Source organism: Eutrigla gurnardus (genome assembly GCF_963514095.1).
Source record: "Eutrigla gurnardus genome assembly, chromosome: 3".
Lineage (NCBI taxonomy): Eukaryota > Metazoa > Chordata > Actinopteri > Perciformes > Triglidae > Eutrigla > Eutrigla gurnardus.
Window position 1 is genome coordinate 31,321,143 of NC_139917.1, and position 18,323 is coordinate 31,339,465.

An 18,323-nucleotide genomic window follows, 5' to 3' on the forward strand; every position below is an offset into this window, starting at 1 on the left:
TAATGTGACATTGTACATCTTCATTCCTGCTTTGTATAAGACTTCTAGATCTTTTTACTATTGAATTAAAGATGCCTTAGACAGCTACATCCAGTATTTAATTTTTTTTTGTCTTATTCCAGGTAATACCATTTGTAAATTCCTTTTTCGTGTGTGTGTTTTTAACTTATGTTACATGCTAATGTAATGTGCACTGATTTAAAGTATCAGGTTCCAAATGTGTACATTTAATCTTCCATCATAATGAGAAATAATGAGGCTTTTCCCCAAATTTAGCAATTTTTCTGTTGCCTGGTTTTGGTTCAAATGCTTCTCCTCCTCTCCGGGGCCGATATGTCATTTTATGTTCTGCAGCCAATTGTTGTGTTTGTATGGAGAACCCAGAGAACCAGCAATGCATTTTATAACTTGTGTGAAGGTGCTAAAACATTAAAGTTTGCTCCTTTTCTACACCCCCCCCCCCCCCCCCCCCCTCAATAAAGAACTCAAACTATTTTTGCTGCTTCTCATATTTTTTCCTACTTCCATTTTAGGAGAAATACAAGATAAAAAAAACATTTAGTAATTGAATAATTTAGTCCTTTTTTGGAGAAAGGCTTTGAATGCCATCAAGATAAATAAGAAAAACACAAAGTTAAAGTACTAATGAATCATAAGGACTTAACATTAACACAAGTACATTTACTCACAATTAAGTATAGTATTTAAATTTGATGCTACTTTTAACTTCTATCCACTTAATTTCAGGGGGAAATGTGTACTTTTTCACTTCACTGCATTTTATTGACATAATATTTGACTTAAAAACAACTAAATACAACATTAAAATGCTCATCTGTATTTAACAAAATAGTATTCGATATCAATGGAACACTTTGAAACTGATTTGATAATCTTATTTAATTATCAAAATATGACAATACTTCTATTTTGAAAGCAGCACTTTTAGAAACCGTCTGATTTCTATTTTTCCTTCACAAGAAAATATTTCTGCTTAGGACATTTATTTTGAAAATCTAGCGTCGTCACGGACGTGCGTCATCATGAATCGACAGAAGCATTTCTCGCTAGCTAGATGAAACCGGTAACATTTAAAGATTTATTATCTTAATTTAATCGCATTAGTGGTGTTATTGATTTACATATTAAGTTCTACTTTATGTCGCTAGTGTCTAATTTACGTAATATTTATGTTAGCATGGTAGTTTAAACCGGGTGATATTGTCTTTGAGCTAAGCTAAGCTAAGCAGCTAGCCTAGTTTGTTTACATTAGTGGACCCAGACGGTTGCCTTCAGTCTGGAGAAGCTTTCATCTCCTTTTCCTGCTACATGAGTAGTTAAAGATCCGCGCCGAAACATGTCCACGAAGGGAAACTACCAACACATGTATGTAAAGTATGTTAAGTTTGTTGTCTTAGTTTGAAAACACTGTCTTCTTCACGTAAATGTGTTAAATGTTGACGGGGTCTTGTATTTGTGGGCCGACTATAAAAGGACACATCCAAGTTCACACTGAGCAATGAAATTCTTAGTTTTCCTTCACACGGTGACCTCAAATAGAAAACACGATAGAAATGAATACAAATATATACTAAAAACTAAAAGCTATAAACAAATAAAAATATGTACAAAAGAATAAAAAGTATTCACAGTCTGTGCAGTTTAGCAGCAATGTTTGTATAGGCTCAGAGAATATATGGATATAGTGCAAATATAAAGATATGGATATAAATATAAAAGAATATACCGGTAGTGCAAATCTGATATCTGATAGCAATACATGAGAAAAAAATGTATTTTGTAAGATACTTGTTAAGTAAAGTTAAAAAAAAGTTGACAAATATTCTGATGATAAAGAATTAACTAAAAATATAAAATTAAAATATATCTATGACAGATGATATAAATTATGGAGAAGGGGTGGGATTAAATAAGTGTATACTTCTTCCCACTCCTTTTCAGACATTAAAACATTTCTAATCTGTGTAACTCACATCTGGGCTTCAAAGTAACACACAGAAAGTACCTCATGTTGTTTTTTGTTGCCCTTCAGATGTTTTGTAGGATGACAGCGGTCCAATGAGAGGGGCGATGGGGGTCTTCGGGCCGGCAGGGCTGGTTGCAGGCCTCTGTCATACGGACGAGCAGAACCCCTTCCCCGTGTGGCAGGACGGACACGTCAGCTCCTGTTTCAACCAACTCGTCCTCGGAGCCTTGCCTCACGCCGGGATGGCCGTCTTCAGCGCCTGCTACCTCGGCTTGGCAAGGTGAGTCATCGCTGACGTCACTCTGATGTCATTCACCCCTCGGTCGGTCCAGACAGTTTGTTTTTTCTTTATTTCATAAAGTGAAATATCGTGCAGTTCCTTCCAACCAGTGAAATGTTATCAACAGATCCTACAAACACAAAACCTGGAAATTAAGCTGTGTTAAAAAGAGCAATATATACAATAGTATATTATTATATTCATTAATACATACATTCATTATAATAATATACATTTATATATATTAAATTACTATTATTAATTTTGTTTTATTACATATTATATAATAATTTTCCTTTAAATGAGTCAACTCAATTATTGGTTGTCAACATAGATGGAACCGGTTCTATCTTCATAATATATGAATGACTTTTGTGGTTGTCAATCGTTAATTACTCCTTATATTTAAGAAATAGCTGTTATTCAGGGTCCGTACAGGTGCTGGCTATCCTTGAAAACCCTTGAATTTTAGTGTGATGTTGTCAAGGTTTGAAAAGTGCTTGGATTTAGAATAAAGGTCTTGAAATGTGTGTATGTGATCTGACATCTATGATAGAACAGAGAAAAGAAGATCTCCATATTTGAGGGACTGAAAACAGCATTTCCTGACATTTCTTTATGAAAAATGACTTTTGATGATGAACAGATGATGAAAATAGTTGGTGGTTATATTTCTGTGGATCTATTAGTGGAATTAGTTTTCCTTTCATTTGTGGTCCTTCTGTAAAAAGCTGTCTCCAAACATCATGTTGGTTGTTTAGAGGACAATAACATCTCATTTAATGTGATGAACAAGTGACATAATAAGTAGACTGAATACTGACCATTGGATTGATACAAAGATGGAGTTTACCACAGCTGGAAGGGGCTGGAAAAGCATGGAAATGCACCTGGAAATGCTTGAAAAGTGCTTGAATTTGACTTTGGAGAAGGCGTAGGAACCCTGGTTGTTGTAATAATGGTCCTGTAAGTGTTGTTGATGTTTCTGCGTTGCAGGTGCGACTTCCTCCAGACCTCCCCTCCCTGCGGTTGGACCCTCCGGTGGCTGTCGGCTCTGCTGGCGGCGCTCTTCTTCGCGGGGGACGTCATCCTGGCGAGCCTCCTCCAGCAGGCCGACCTGTACCTGGATGTCCTCGCCGACTGCTGCGCCGTCCTGGCCTGGCTGGTCCACCTCGGTGCCGTCGCCGTGCTCCAGAGAACGGCCTTCAGGAGGACCCGAGGACCTCCGCTGCTGCTCCTCCTGGTCCTCCTCTCCGTCCCAAACCTGGTCGTCACCATGACGATTTACTGCGACCATCGTGGATGTTTGAGCCTCGACGCCGAACCTCTCCGGTTGGCGCGTTTTGTGCTCGCCGCGGCCCGAGTGCTCCCCTTGCTGGTATATGTCCTGGCGTTTGCGTTTCCCTGCATCAGCGACGCCGGCTACACTCTGTACGTCAACGCCGTGGACGGATCCCCGCTCGTCCCGGAGGCGGAGCCGGAGACGGGCGAGATGGTGGCCGAGGATGGGAGCGGCTGGCTCTCCCGGCTCTTCTACCTCTGGTTGACCCCCCTCCTCCGACGAGGGCAGCGAGGGGAGCTGGAGAAGCCGGCCGACGTCTACCACCTCCCTCGGAGACTTCGGACCGCCGTGGTTTGCCGATACTTCCACCAGTGCTGGGAGGCCTGTCGGCGAGGGGCGGCGACCGACCCCGGGGAGGAGCCGTGGCCCCGGCCGGTCGGTAGGAGCCTGGCGAGTGGCACCTGGAGTTCCCACCACCACCTGGAGGATCCCCTGGAGCTGGAGGGCGATGTGGGACTCCTGAAGGTGCTGCACGCGGCGTTCGGGCAGCGCTACTACGCCCTCGGTCTGCTGAAGGTGGCAGTGAACCTGCTGAGCTTCACCGGTCCGCTGCTCCTCAGCGGTCTGGTGAGCTTCATGGAGGACGAGGGTGCTCCGGTCAGCCGGGGGGCCCTGTTCGCCCTGGGGCTCTTCGCCTCCACCCTCCTCGCCTCCTTCCTCCAGAACGTCTTCGCCTTCGAGGTCTCCAAGGTGGCGCTGCAGGCGCGCGCCGCCCTCGTCTCCGCCGTGTACGGCAAAGCCCTGCGGGCGAGTGGCAGCAGCCTAGCCGGCGCCGCCCTGGGGGAGGTGGTGAACCTGATGAGCACGGACGCCGACCGCGTGGTCAACTTCTTCAACAGCTTCCACGAGCTGTGGAGCATGCCGCTGGGGTTCGCCATCGCCCTCTACCTGCTGCACCTGCAGGTGGGCGTGGCCTTCCTCGGGGGGCTCGGCGTCGCTCTGCTGCTGGTGCCGTTCAACAAGTTCCTGGCGTCCCGTATCCTTAGCAACAACCAGCACATGCTCCGGCACAAGGACAGCCGCGTCAAGGTGAGGACGGTCAGGTGGTTGGAAAAGTCCACGCAGTGACTGATGATATTGACATTTACTAACAATGATGACATAATAATAGTAATTAGTATTATTATGGAGTCCATTAGGAGGAAACCCTTCATTACAGTAATAGACACACACACACACACACACACACGCACACACACGCACACACACGCACACACACACACACACACACACACACACACACACGCACACACACACGCACACACACACACACACACACACACACACACACTCACACACACACACACGCACACACACACACACACACACACACACACACACACTCACACACACACACACATTGGGCTGATCTTTAATAGTAAAAGAATTTTCTTTTTAAATATAAAAAACTTTTAGCTAATGTTGAAATTTTCAGCAACTGTTTTTATGCTTGTTTTATTTTATGCTCCTGATTTTACTTTGTAGCACTTTTAAAAGTGTGTTTTATTATTATAATTAATTACAATATTATCACAATATCTACAGAACGTGTAAACGTACAATCATACAGCTGCTGGTCAAATTCATCTAAAATGTTGGTTATTCGTAATTTTTTTTTGCAAATGAATTACAAGCAACACACGAGTGTGTTTTATTAATATGATATAGTTTCATGTTTTAAATATCATGTTAGGGTTTAAATGTAATTTATTCCTTCGTTTTTCTGAAATTAAGACCAAACCACCCAAGAAATACTTCAAATTAAGGAACTTTGAGGGATCATTTCCATGTAAAAAGAATTATAGAAAATGATCAGAATTTTAAATATTCAAATATTTAAAGAGTTAATTTCTTTTAACTCAAAATATCAGAAATCATCCTTTTTAGAGTTTAATTAGTAATTGAAACCGTGAGGACCTTAAAATGTGATCTAGCTTAAGATTTGAATATTTAAAATGCTGATCATTTTAGACTTGTAACTGATAGCTCGAGGTGTTTCTCTTCACTAAATCACCAGCATGCCTCTGTGACTCTTCTCCCTCAGCTGATGACGGAGATCCTCTTCGGCATTCGCGTCATCAAGTTCTACAACTGGGAGCCTCATTTCACTCAGAAGGTCGCCGACTGCCGTGAGCGCGAGCTGTCTCACCTCCGGGCCATCAAGTACCTGGACGCCATGTGTGTTTACACCTGGGCCGCCCTTCCCGTGGTCATCTCCATCCTCACCTTCGTCACCTACGTGCTGCTGGGACACCAGCTGACGGCGTCCAAGGTGGGGGAGCTTTGATGTTTCAACCTGTGTTGATGCAAACAAGGAGATTTAGGCACATTTGTAACATCTGTATTTAATTTTTTTTCCATTCAATCCTTCTGGATTTTACAGGATTAATCATTTATTTTCATTTTAGATTACCCCCCCTTGTGGTTGAAGGTGTTAAATCACACTTTATAGACATGAAGTTTAGCTGTAAAGGAATTATTCTGCAGTTAAAAACATCCTGATGTGTGTTTGATGTCTCCTGGGCTGCAGGTGTTCACCACGCTGGCTCTGGTGGGAATGCTGATCGGACCCCTCAACTCCTTCCCCTGGGTGCTCAGCGGGATCCTGGAGGCCAAAGTGTCTCTGGACCGGATCCAGCGCTTCTTCAAACTGACCAACCAGGACCTGCAGGCGTACTACGCCCTCGGTAGGCTGTGCTGCTCTCAAGTCCCAGCCGATACGAGGTCATAGTCTATCCCCCCGGCAACAGGTTCATTTATTTATTTATATTTCATTTATTTTTCTTACAGCCACTCGGAGCTTTTTATTTGTATTTTTTTCACTCAGATTTTTATTGAAATCGAAATTGGAGTAAATTATAAAGCACAACATACATACATTTATTTTTATTTTTAAATAAAGAATACAAACATACACACACCTACATATACGTATACACATATACATGTACCACCCACACATACACACCAAAATATACAAGAAAATAATAACAAAAATAATAGGGTTTGGCTTTTATTTTGATCGTCTTTTTCTTCCAGGTCACCTGTCTTTCCCTCTGTCCTTCAAAAGCAAACATTTTTTTTCCAAAACAACTAAATTGGATTGTTATTTGAATGTGGTTTTCTAATTTTTATTTGTTTATTTTTTATAGTTTTTTGGTTTAAAATGAAAAAAAACATGGAATGCTTGTTATTTTATTTAATATTTATTTATTTGTTTGGTAAAACTATAGACTATAGACAAAACAATCTGCACAGCATTTTCAAAATTATATTTTTTTCAGTCAAGTTTTTATTTAAATCGAAATTTGAGTACATTATACAGCACAACATACATAATTTTCTTTTTTTTCAAATAAAATAAAAAAAAGATATATAATAATTATAATTTTAAACGCGTGTGAAGTCACGTTGCCTCATAAGAAACTCTCAAATGTTATTACGATTATATATCATTATATATAATGATATATATTATCTCCCTTTCTCTCCCAGTGTGTCCTGAAGACGATCAGACATCCATCCTGTTGAGTCAGGGGACGTTTTCCTGGCAGGAGCCCGGCGGTCCGGACCAGAACGGGGAGGGGGGGGGAGCTGAGACCGGACCGGCTAAAGGGAGTCTGCTGCTGCACGGTCTCAGTCTACACGTCACCAAGGTACACACACACACACACACACACACACACACTCAAAAACCAGAAAGAACCAAAAATATAAATGATGCTCAGACAGCATCGACACAAAACATGATGAATGAAAAAGTGACATTTTAATATTACATATTGTATTTTTTTCCCCATTTTTTTTTCTTAATTTATCTTATTTTGAACAAGCAACTCATGTGTGAATAGTTATGGATGCTGACCTCCGTCTGCTTCAGGGCTCCCTGGTGGTCGTGGTGGGGAAGGTCGGCTGTGGGAAGAGCTCCTTATTGGCTGCTCTCACCGGAGAACTCAACAGGTAAACACTCAAACACCCAACTTTACTTCTGTAGTTTACATTTTACAGAAACATTATACGTCTTCTTAAAAGAAATACACTGTTTTAGAAAAAGCCTCTCTGATCAGCTAGAAAATGCATCATCGTTTTTCTTTTTTTGGAGATGCGTGGTTCTCACAGGACATAAGGATGCTCTTATGGAATATGATGCATTGTTGTAGTTTTTTCATTCACATTTATTTTTAAATGGCTGTACATTAAGCAGCACAACATATCAACATCATTTTATTTTTCTTAAAAAAATAAAATAATAATAAATATGTAATATATTTACCGACATACATGCATAACACATACAGAAATATAACTGAGACAAGAATAAAAACAAAAAAAAGTTTAAACTACTGAACCCATATGCAACATACAGGTGAATGCAGCATTCATCATGGATCATCCATTTTACTGCTTTTACTCTTCATTTAAGTACATTTTGCTGATAATACTTATGTTTTTTGTATTAGTAGTTGTACTTCAGTAAAGTACCTTGATCACGTACACTGCTCTTTGATGTAGAAGAGATGATTGATGTGACGGCGGTGTTCCCTCCCTTCCCTCAGGCTGAGCGGCGTGGTCTACGTGGCGGACCGAGAGGCCGGCTTCGGTCTGGCGTCTCAGGAGCCGTGGATCCAGCACGCCACGGTCCGGGACAACATCCTGTTCGGCAAAGACTACGACCCGGCCTTCTACCAGGCCGTGGTCGAGGCCTGCGCTCTCTCGGACGACCTCAACGTACGACGGCTTTAATAACCTCGGAGTAGGGGGCGGAGACCTTTGGGTGACTCATGATTGGATTCTTGAGTTCACGATTCAGAATCGATTTACGATTCAAAATGGATTTTCCATTCAAAATGATTCAAACTTGATTTTGGATTCAAAATGATTCAAAATGATTTTTTTTTATGCGTCCATGCTTCAGGATCTTCTCCAGTCCTCTGTGAGCTTATAAAAGCGGTGTGGCAAATTATGGCACGAGAGCACAAGATTATATAATAAGAGATTATAGAAGATTGTATAATTAAACTGATTACAATAATGTGAATACACAACGGCAAATCTAAGACCAAAGATTACATTAATTCATGCTTAACTTTTACCATTAAAAAAAAAGGATTATTATTTCTTTTTAAACGATATTGGGAAGTTATCAATCAATTTAGAATCTTAGAAGATAAGAATGATAGTTCGGACACTCATGAACCCCAGGTTGACCTTAGCGACCCCGTGTCCTCTTCTGTCCACCACCTCATCAAAATGTCCTCCTGATCACACGGAGCCTGACATCATCCAAACAAATGTCAGCTTTGTCACACTGTGGACGGTTACATTAGGTAACATTAGGTTACATTAGGTAACATTAGGTTACATTAGGTAACATTAGGTTACATTAGGTTACATTAGGTTAAATGTAGGTAACATTAGGTTACATTAGGTTACATTAGGTTACATTAAGTTACATTAGGTAACATTAGGTAACATTAGGTAACATTAGGTAACATTAAGTTACATTAGGTAACATTAGGTTACATTAGGTTACATGTAGGTTTAGATCACAATTTAACAACTCAACCATAAGCTTAATGTGTCTTCAGGTTTTGCCGAACGGCGACCGGACGGAAGTGGGAGAGAGCGGCGTGACTCTGAGCGGCGGACAGAAGGCCCGGCTGGCGCTCGCCAGAGCTGCTTACATGGTGAGTCGTGGTCTTCGTCGCCGGCCTTCAGCACCAGAGAGACGGTCAGTCTGCAGGAAACACCGGGGTTAAGAGCACGTCACCGTTTCATAGCGACAGATAGCATTGGATTGGTTCATGTTAAAATGTTGAACAGCATGAATGTCTGTAAGGTGTCCTTGAGTGCTTTGAAAGGCGTCAGCAGGCGTTTCTTCTTCTCACAGGACAAAGACATCTACCTCCTCGACGACCCGCTGGCGGCGGTCGACGCCGACGTGGCCGAACACCTCATGCAGAAATGCATCGTGGAGCTCCTCAGGGAGAAGACCAGAATCCTTTGCACGCACCGCGTAGAGTTCGTGGACAAAGCTGACTTGGCGGTTCTCATGGACAACGGGACGATCATCAAAACGGGTAGAAACAAACATCCGGCAAAATAAATGTGTTGCCTTTCTTTTTTGTTTTACCAAATGATTTCATCCCACCGGCTCGGTGTCATTTCTCTCTGCAGGCTCGCCGGCAGAGATCCTTCCTTTGGTCGAGGCGGTGCCCAAACAACGGAAGAATGACCAAAACATGAAAGAGAAGGGTTTGTACTCGCCCGCAGGGTCGGGATGTTGTTTAATTTATTTCTGCTACTTTAGTCTGAACTGAAATATCAACAGTTGATGGATGGATTGGCATCAACCTAGGTCGTGTTTTATGCTGATTAAAAACCTGATTATTTCCACATCCTTTCTTTGTTTCGACCAGAGGGCGTGGAGCAGGAGGTCGAGGAGCCGGTGGCGTCCCCCCACCTACTGGTGGACGACACCGACACCGACCCGTCGGGGGTGGAGCAGAAGCAGGTGGGGGGGCTGGCGTGGAGGGTTTACCAGACCTACTGGGTCGCTGTGGGCGGAGTCCTGGCCGCCTCCATCCTGATGTCTCTGCTCCTCATGCAAGGTTTCTGCTCGTTGTTGAGACATTTATTTAAGTCCATAAAATGCTTCTTCACTAATCAGCAATCGAAGCAAAATAATTAATATATATATTCAATATGCGGTCTTTAGTTTGATCATCTGACTTCAATTCATCTAAAAAAGCAGAAGAATTTGCACTTTCTGTTTTAAATCCACGTTTTCTTTCTTGCTGTGTGATCAGCCTCTAAGAACGTGTCTGACTGGTGGCTCTCTCACTGGGTCTCAGAGCTGAAACACAACGGCTCCGCCGGAGGAAATAGTTCCTCATGGGCCGCCTTCAGCTCACCGCCACTGCTCCTCTTCTCACCCGGAGGCTTAATGTAAGTTCTCCAATTAATAGCGTTTTTTCTTTTATTATTGGATGAGAACAAATTCGGTTTTGTCCAGAAGACAGATTTTAATGGTGTCACTTTAGACTAAATAGAGTGTTTTCTTCTTTCCTTCAGTATTGAGATTTAAAAACTGTTTAGTTCAGACATCGAATGTGTTTTTTACATTTGGCCCAATTAAACAATTAAATGATTCAAACTTCCATTAAGTTTACTGCAGAACTTTTGAATTAGTTTTCCAGTCCAGGAAGTTGGCCCTCGATCTAATTATTAAGTAAGTCAATATTTATAATGACTTTTATTCGTGAGAAACATAAATAAAAGACACTGATTTGAAAAAAGGCCAATTGATTTGCTGATTTTCTAGCAGAAATGTTACCTGACCAGGGTGAGGACTCGTTCATCTCTGCTTACCATAAAAAAATATTTGTAGTTTAACTTGGAAAAGGAAACCGTAGAAACATGAAATGTTATATTTGTATGAATAGTCCTGTTAAATAATCTATGAACTGGACTTTCTTGTTTTTGCTCCCAGGTCTCCTCTGTCCTCGCTGCCAACTCTGACACGCAGCAACGGGAGCTCTGATGTCGGCTTCTACCTGACGGTGTACGGCTCCGTAGCCGCGGCCAACACCGTCTTCACCGCCCTGCGAGCGTTCCTCTTCGCCTACGGAGCCATCCGCGCCGCCACGGTGGTCCACGACAGACTCCTGGACCGGGTCCTTAAGGTGCGTCGCCCGACGGTCGGAGGACAGATCAGAGTGTTTTAAAATGAGCCTTGATTTACTGACCTCATATTATATAAAACATATCATATATGTTTGTTTTTTTGTTTAAAAAATCAAGAAACAAACGAAAGCAGTGTTAATTCTTTGTAGGTTCATCATCACTATGAGCAATTTTCTCTTCTTCAGATAAATATATTGATTAGAGCAGCTTTTAGATGGACGTTCTTCTGCTGTTTTCTCTTTCTAATTGGGAGGTTAAATGCTTTGAACTTCCTGTTTCCCATCAGGCCACGGTGTCTTTCTTCGACACCACCCCGATGGGCCGCATCCTCAACCGGTTTTCCTCGGACCTGTACACGGTGGACGACAGCCTGCCGTTCATCCTGAACATCCTGCTGGCCAACGTGTTCGGTCTGCTGGGCATGCTGGCGGTGATCAGCTACGGCCTCCCCTGGGTCCTAGTGCTCCTGCTGCCCCTGGCTCTGGTCTACCACCGCACGCAGAGCTTCTACCGCCACACCTCCCGGGAGCTGAAGCGCCTGTGCAGCGTCACGCTGTCGCCCCTCTACTCGCACTTCTCGGAGACGCTGACCGGTCTGGGGACGGTCCGGGCCAGCGGCAGCTCTGCCAGGTGAGACATATTTAATTTATTTTATTTATAGTGCAATACAAGTGTCAAATATACACTCTTGACACATCTGTGATTAATGGACACGTTATAAATAAAATATGGTCCAGATCATTGCTTTTTATTAGTATTTGCACGCTCAGATTGTCAACAATATTTATATTTGGGGAAAATGTACCCACATTTTTAGATTTGATATTAATCTTCACAACAACTTCACAGTATGTTTTAATTGTTTAAAATGTGAGAAAATATGGTAAGATTTCCATCTTCATATTCTGTTTCCCTGCAACTGTTTGCTATTTTGAGTGTTCTTATATCAAACTTCCTCTCTTTGCTCTTCTTGTAAAAGCTAAAAATATTTTTGATCCATAAATCCATAACCTTTATATCCCAAAACGAATGCTTACTATTGCAAAACAAAAAAGGCGCCTGCACATTTATTTCAGAAGTTGCTCTGATTTGGGTGTAAGTGGGTTCCTCCCAAACTGATGCTCCGCCTCTTGTCTTTAAAGTCGCCACGGTAACAACAGTCACAGGCTGGTTTTGTTGTCCCAGGTTTGAGGAGGAGATCGCCAGGCGTCTGGAGCAGAACCAGCGCTGCCTGTTCCTTAGCAACGCCGCCATGCAGTGGCTGAACATCCGCCTGCAGCTGATTGGCGTCGCCGTGGTGACCAGCCTGGCGGTGATCGCCGTCGTCCAGCACCAGTACAACTCCGTGGATCCGGGTGAGTCCTGCCGGAGCCGAATGTGCAGATGCCAGGATCGGATCCCATAATGTGTGTGTGTGTTGCTGGCTTCAGGTCTGGTGGGTCTGTCCCTGTCCTACGCCCTGTCCATCACCGCCCTGCTCTGTGGACTCATATTCAGCTTCACCCAGACCGAGATGCAGCTGGTGAGTGTGGAGCGGACCGAGGAGTACTCCACCGGCCTCCCCACCGAACCGCAGCACCACAGCTCACAGGTCAGACCGGCACACTGAAGAGAGGGGTTTTGGGGACAACGTGTCTGTGGCAGTGGTTATGAAGTGGTCCAGCACCAGGGTCCAGATTAGTCCTCCATCCATCCATCCTGGGTTCAAACCAGGACCGTCTTGCTGCCATTGTGCTGACTTAACTCAGAGCAAATCTCCCAACATGGTGACTGCTGAGCCGGCAGCTAGCAGCTAACAGTGCTAAAAGTGCTGCCGACAAAGCTAATGGTGCTTCAAAATAAAAATAAAAATCATGACCTTTCAAAGTAAAGTTCTTTTGCTCATGACTCACCAAGTTGGGACCTGGGAAGCTGATATTTACTGTTATCGTTCACATTTCTGCCGAAACTTGAAATTATAGCTTTGCTATGGATCTTAATAAGTTTGTTTTTCCACGGGGGAAAGGAAACTCCCTTTTAACAAATAAAATACAAACAAGTTAGTTTGCCAGTATTTTTAACTATATTAAAATGTTTAAGGGTGAATGTTCCTCTAAAAGACCGTTTTTTTAGATGTACTGAACGTGTAAGGAAGGGCTTGTTTCTCCTCCTCCTCTCCGTTTGAACGCCAGCTGGCACCGGCGTGGCCCGAGCAGGGCTGGGTGGAGTTCCGCGGCGTGGTCTTGGCCTACAGGGAGGGTCTCCCCAACGCCCTGGACGGAGTCAGCCTGGTGGTGCGGCCCGGGGAGAAGGTGGGCATCGTGGGACGAACGGGCTCCGGGAAGTCCACCCTGTTCCTGGCCCTGTTCCGTATGGTGGAGCTGAACCAGGGTCAGATTCTCCTGGACGGGCTGGACGTCGGCACTGTGGGCCTGGCTCAGCTCAGGTACGCCGGGTCGTGGCGGGGGTTGGGTTCGTGACCTCACATTGATCATTCAACACGAGAGTGTGGCTTTAAAAGTCACATTTAAAACAAAAACAAAGGAAAGAAAGGAAAAAATAAATACATCGATAAATAAATGAGTAATTACACTAAAGTAGCATGTAGAACCAAAAAATAAACACATAAAATAAAGAATATATAACATATAAATTATAAAAAATTATAAAAATAACAAAGCAATATATTGCAGTAGTAAACAGTATATATAGAGAAAAAATAAATAAATAATAATCCCAAAAAAACTGTTTTCTCCTCTCATTCCCCTCACGTCCCGGCAATCTTACCAAATTCATAAAAAAAATACATAAAAAGCTGTTTTATTACATAATTAAACAATGTGACATTTTGTGTGTGTGTGTGTGTGTGTGTGTGTGTGTGTGTGTGTGTGTGTGTGTGTGTGTGTGTGTGTGTGTGTGTGTGTGTGTGTGTGTGTGTGTGTGTGCGTGTGTGTGTGTGTGTTGTGGTGGCGCCCTCTGCAGGTCCAGGTTGGCCATCATCCCCCAGGACCCCTTCCTGTTCAGCGGGACCATCAGGGAGAATCTGGACCCGTGCCGGCGACACTCGGACCAGCAGCTGCAGGACGTGGTGGACCAGTGTCACCTCGGCGCCGTGGTCCACAGGATGGGTGAGAGGAGGGGGGAGGATGAGCAGGGCGATGCTGGTTAAAAACGAGGCGTGTCCGTTCTGAGTTAATCCACCTGACTCACGGTCTTTTTAATTAACAAAGTGCACTCCGCCCTTCATTATTCCTGCCTGGTGGCAGAAACAAAAGACTTCCATCTGCTTCTGTGATTCGTTGATGCAGAACATCTAACAGGTGCAGCCAGGACAGGTTAGCACTTATTATCATTATTATAATGTTACGTAAAATCAAGGTATCATCGCTTACATTTATTCATTATTTATTTGAAAGAAAAGAGGACGACAGAAAAGAGGAGGCGAGACCCGGTGGGATTTAATCTAGTTGACTTTGAATTTAATTAAAACATGAGCTGCTGGAGTTTCATCTGCAGCTGATGCTGCTGCACTCACGGATTTAGCTAAGTGATGGATCAGCATGAATGAGAGCTGATGAAGAGGATGGTGTGCGTCTCTCTCTCAGGTGGTCTGGATGCTGAGGTCGGGGAGAGAGGACGATCCTTCTCTGTAGGACAGAGGCAGCTACTGTGTCTGGCCAGAGCCCTGCTGACCCGGGCCAAGGTGAGACCTCGGATCCTGCTCACAGAAGGCACATAATCTAGATTTTGTACCCATATGACAACGATGGAAAGATCCCGGCCCAGAAACGACAAGCTCGTTAATGTGTCGCCGTAATTATCATCGTCGGCTACTTTAAAGTACCTCCTCAATTATGCTAATTGGTGCTTTCACTAGTAAACGTTTAGAGAACCGGGTGTAATCTTCAGGATTATAATTGAGTATTCAAACACACCCATCTTTTATTAATCTGCTCTATTTTTATCCCGCTGGGCGTTTTGTTCTCATCGTAAGAGTCACCTGTTTAAAAGTTGACAACCTCACGCTGCACATTGAGGAAGGCCTTTTTTTGTTTCTTTATCCCGATTGACAGTTTTTACGAGTATCAGGACCTCTGTAGGGGAAAAAAAGAGAGAGGCCGGCAATATTCAGAGAAAAAAAAGTTTATTCCGATGCTAACAGCCAGCATCTATGCTAGCTAACCCCCCATGAATGTACGTTTATGTTTGTAATGAATCATCCCAACGTGTGACAACGCCTCGTTGAGGTCCTTAGGGTGATGATGTTGATGCTTATTGTTGCTTTTATTTAAATGAGGACAAACTGTCATCTTATGGGTGTTTATTGATCGTGGTGGTTGGGCTAAGATGCTAGCGGTAGCTTTCACTTGTTGACAACAAGAGGAAGTAAACAAGTAGCTTGACCAGATGTTTGCCGTTGCTATGACAACACGTACATTTTCAAGTATAAACTCGCAAATTTGCGACTTTTTTTCTCTGATTATTGCCCCTCTCTCTCGGCCCCGTTGTTTTTTTTTTTTTTTTTTTTCCTTGTTGTTGTTTTTTTCCCTACAGTGGCCCTGATACAACGTCGTTTTTGTTTTAAGAATAATTGCTGCTCTGCTTTAACTTGTGTTTCTGGTGAAATAACCTCGGACGGCGTTTCCTCCTCGTGCAGGTCCTGTGCATCGACGAGGCCACGGCCAGCGTGGACCAGAAGACGGACCAGCTGCTGCAGGAAACCATCAGAGAGAAGTTCAAAGACCAGACCGTCCTCACCATCGCACACAGGTGAAAAGCTGCTTTCATGCAACACAAATCCATTTCCAGTCGCGTCTATTTGTGTCAATTTTGGATCTAAGAGGGTCTCCTTTTAAACCTTTTAGGATCAACACCATCATGGACTGTGACCGGGTGCTGGTGATGCATGCTGGGAAGGTGGCAGAGTTCGACTCCCCGGCCGCTCTTTGCCAAGCGGACGGCTCCATCTTCCACAGGCTGGTCGGTAGGAACGGGACACTGAAATGAAGGCGGAAAATATTTATTTATATAATATATATTTTATTTTGGAAAGGTTTCTTGAGAAATCGCTGCCTTTTTTTCAGCAATTCTTCTACTGGAGCAGGGAATGCCTTGCTCCAGGGTTCTTTTGGACGGGGAAGCGATGACTTTGTGGATATTTTTCTCCTTTTTTTGCTGACATTTAGTTTCTTTTAATCGATGATCCTCAAACGGTGTTGAAGACGGAGTCGAAGAGAAAGAATGTTGATCCATAAAAACCCCCTTAATCTCATTTTTTGAGGACGTTTGTAACCATGAAGCATTGGGGAATGAAGTATTTGCCCTCCTGAGATTTGTTTTAATTGATTACTACAAGCAGGTAACTGGCAGCAGGCTTTACACACATGACTCTCTGAACTCCATATTTATTATTTTTTAAGGATCCAGTGCTTCGTGTGAAGCTGATTCTGGGTTCTATTTTCTTATGTTTAAATTGTCTTCTCTTAGTATGCACTTTGCAATCACTTCCCTGTATATGTAGTACAGTCATGTGGTCAGATTATTTTAAGATTTTCTTTGTCAAAATTAGGTTTAAATGATGGTCTGTCTTTGATGAAATGTTATAATCAAACAATGAACTCCGAACCCTGGATGATGACATTTGAGCTCCCTCCTCTTAAAAAGCCAGTTGTTATAACTGTTAATCACCACACAGAAGGTTTAGAGCGATGTACTACTCCCAATAAAGCCTTGTGATCGACTGTTACATTTGAAAAAAAAAAAAATCATCTTAATATCTCAACTTTTCTTTTTTTTTTGTTGGGGGTTCACGTGAGTACTGGAGATCAGGCTTTATTTCATAGAAATGATGTGTTGGTGTTCCTCAGGGAAGTTGTTTCGGTCCCCTGCCGTTTTTTTGTTATAGGTGTGTTTTGGGGGTATTGATGTTACCTCAGACAACATAATGTGGATTTGTTGCTGCAGCATGCCGACGATGAACGATTTTATATTGCTGTTGAGACAAATGACGCAAATACATCCTGTTTATGTGTCTGTAGGCGATAAATACATGGATCAATTATGATTTCTTACGATTATAGAGTATATTATAAGAAGGTAAAGTTATTGTTTTTTCAAAGGAGTCTGGATGCTTTAAAGAGACGATAGATAACTATGGATAAGTACCTCATTCAACCCCACTTAAAATAAAACTATCCCTTTAACATGGTCACATACAAATGACCATTTGAGAAGGATTTCTGTTCGTTGTTGTTGTTTTCTCTCTCTTTTTTTTGTTTTGTCAACGAGGTTGCTTTATGATCAGAAGCACTTGTAATAAATCTGACTTTTGTAATAAACAGTTTCACCAGTTTCACCCGCAGGCCAGCGTTGTTCTTATGTAACTTCAGAGCCGAACCTTTTCAGGTAGGATTACGTAAGGTACGGTTCAGACGGACTGAACTCTTTGTGACTGTGATCAGAGTGACTCAGAACGGTGAACGCCTGCCGCTCCCTTTGGCACCGTTTGTCACCACATTTTTCTCATGTTCACACTTCTGGTCTTGGTCTGATGTTATGTTTTTGTTTGCTCAGTCTCGGTAGTCCAGGTTTTCCATTATAACGCTGGCTTTGGTGGAAAAGTGCAAATTCCTGGACCCTGCGCCTTACTTGAGTATTTGCATCGTGCATTGTAAATCTTAGGGAAATGTAAACGTTTGTGTGACAGCTTTAGTTATTTTACAGATTCCCATTCTTGACACATGGAATGTTGTCTTTCTTGGGTTTTTATGTTTTCTGTGAGCCCAGAGTTTCTATCACCACGGGATAGACGATAACATTTTTTTTATTGAATTCGAAAACTTTAAATCAAATAATATATCATGTATTATTAAAGATCAAAGTGCATGACGTCATTATAATTATGTTTACCAGCTGCAACATTAGAACACGTTGGGGTGTGTGTGTGTGTGTGTGTGTGTGTGTGTGTGTGTGTGTGTGTGTGTGTGTGTGTGTGTGTGTGTGTGTGTGTGTGTGTGTGTGTGTGTGTGTGTGTGTGTGTGTGTGTGTGT

At 42.9% G+C, this 18,323-nt stretch overlaps 1 protein-coding gene across 3 annotated transcripts; it reads left to right on the forward strand.

Moving 5' to 3' along the window:
* Positions 1 to 1,028: 1,028 nt before the first annotated feature.
* On the forward strand, positions 1,029 to 17,629 carry abcc10 (ATP-binding cassette, sub-family C (CFTR/MRP), member 10). Of its 3 annotated transcripts, none has more exons than XM_084002882.1 (22): positions 1,029 to 1,084; positions 2,054 to 2,267; positions 3,264 to 4,638; positions 5,654 to 5,881; positions 6,140 to 6,296; positions 7,105 to 7,265; positions 7,490 to 7,569; positions 8,166 to 8,337; positions 9,198 to 9,296; positions 9,500 to 9,689; positions 9,787 to 9,864; positions 10,029 to 10,220; positions 10,419 to 10,557; positions 11,102 to 11,294; positions 11,582 to 11,925; positions 12,481 to 12,650; positions 12,726 to 12,886; positions 13,467 to 13,720; positions 14,257 to 14,402; positions 14,880 to 14,977; positions 15,932 to 16,044; positions 16,140 to 17,629. In XM_084002882.1, the coding sequence occupies exons 2-22, from the start codon at positions 2,080 to 2,082 to the stop codon at positions 16,279 to 16,281; spliced, it is 4,680 nt and encodes a 1,559-aa protein (XP_083859008.1). In that variant the 5' UTR covers positions 1,029 to 1,084; positions 2,054 to 2,079; the 3' UTR covers positions 16,282 to 17,629. The 3 variants fall into 3 exon arrangements, with proteins under 3 accessions (XP_083859008.1, XP_083859009.1, XP_083859007.1); XM_084002883.1 differs by having other exon boundaries at positions 1,053 to 1,395; XM_084002881.1 differs by having other exon boundaries at positions 1,053 to 1,386.
* The last annotated feature ends 694 nt before the right edge of the window (positions 17,630 to 18,323 follow it).

Coding starts and splice junctions, on each gene's coding strand:
- abcc10 (XM_084002882.1), top strand. CDS start 2,080: ATGAGAGGGGCGATGGGGGTCTTCGGGCCGGCAGGGCTGGTTGCAGGC. Junction 5,882..6,139: donor ACCAGCTGACGGCGTCCAAG/GTGGGGGAGCTT, acceptor CCTGGGCTGCAG/GTGTTCACCACGCTGGCTCT. Junction 11,295..11,581: donor TCCTGGACCGGGTCCTTAAG/GTGCGTCGCCCG, acceptor GTTTCCCATCAG/GCCACGGTGTCTTTCTTCGA.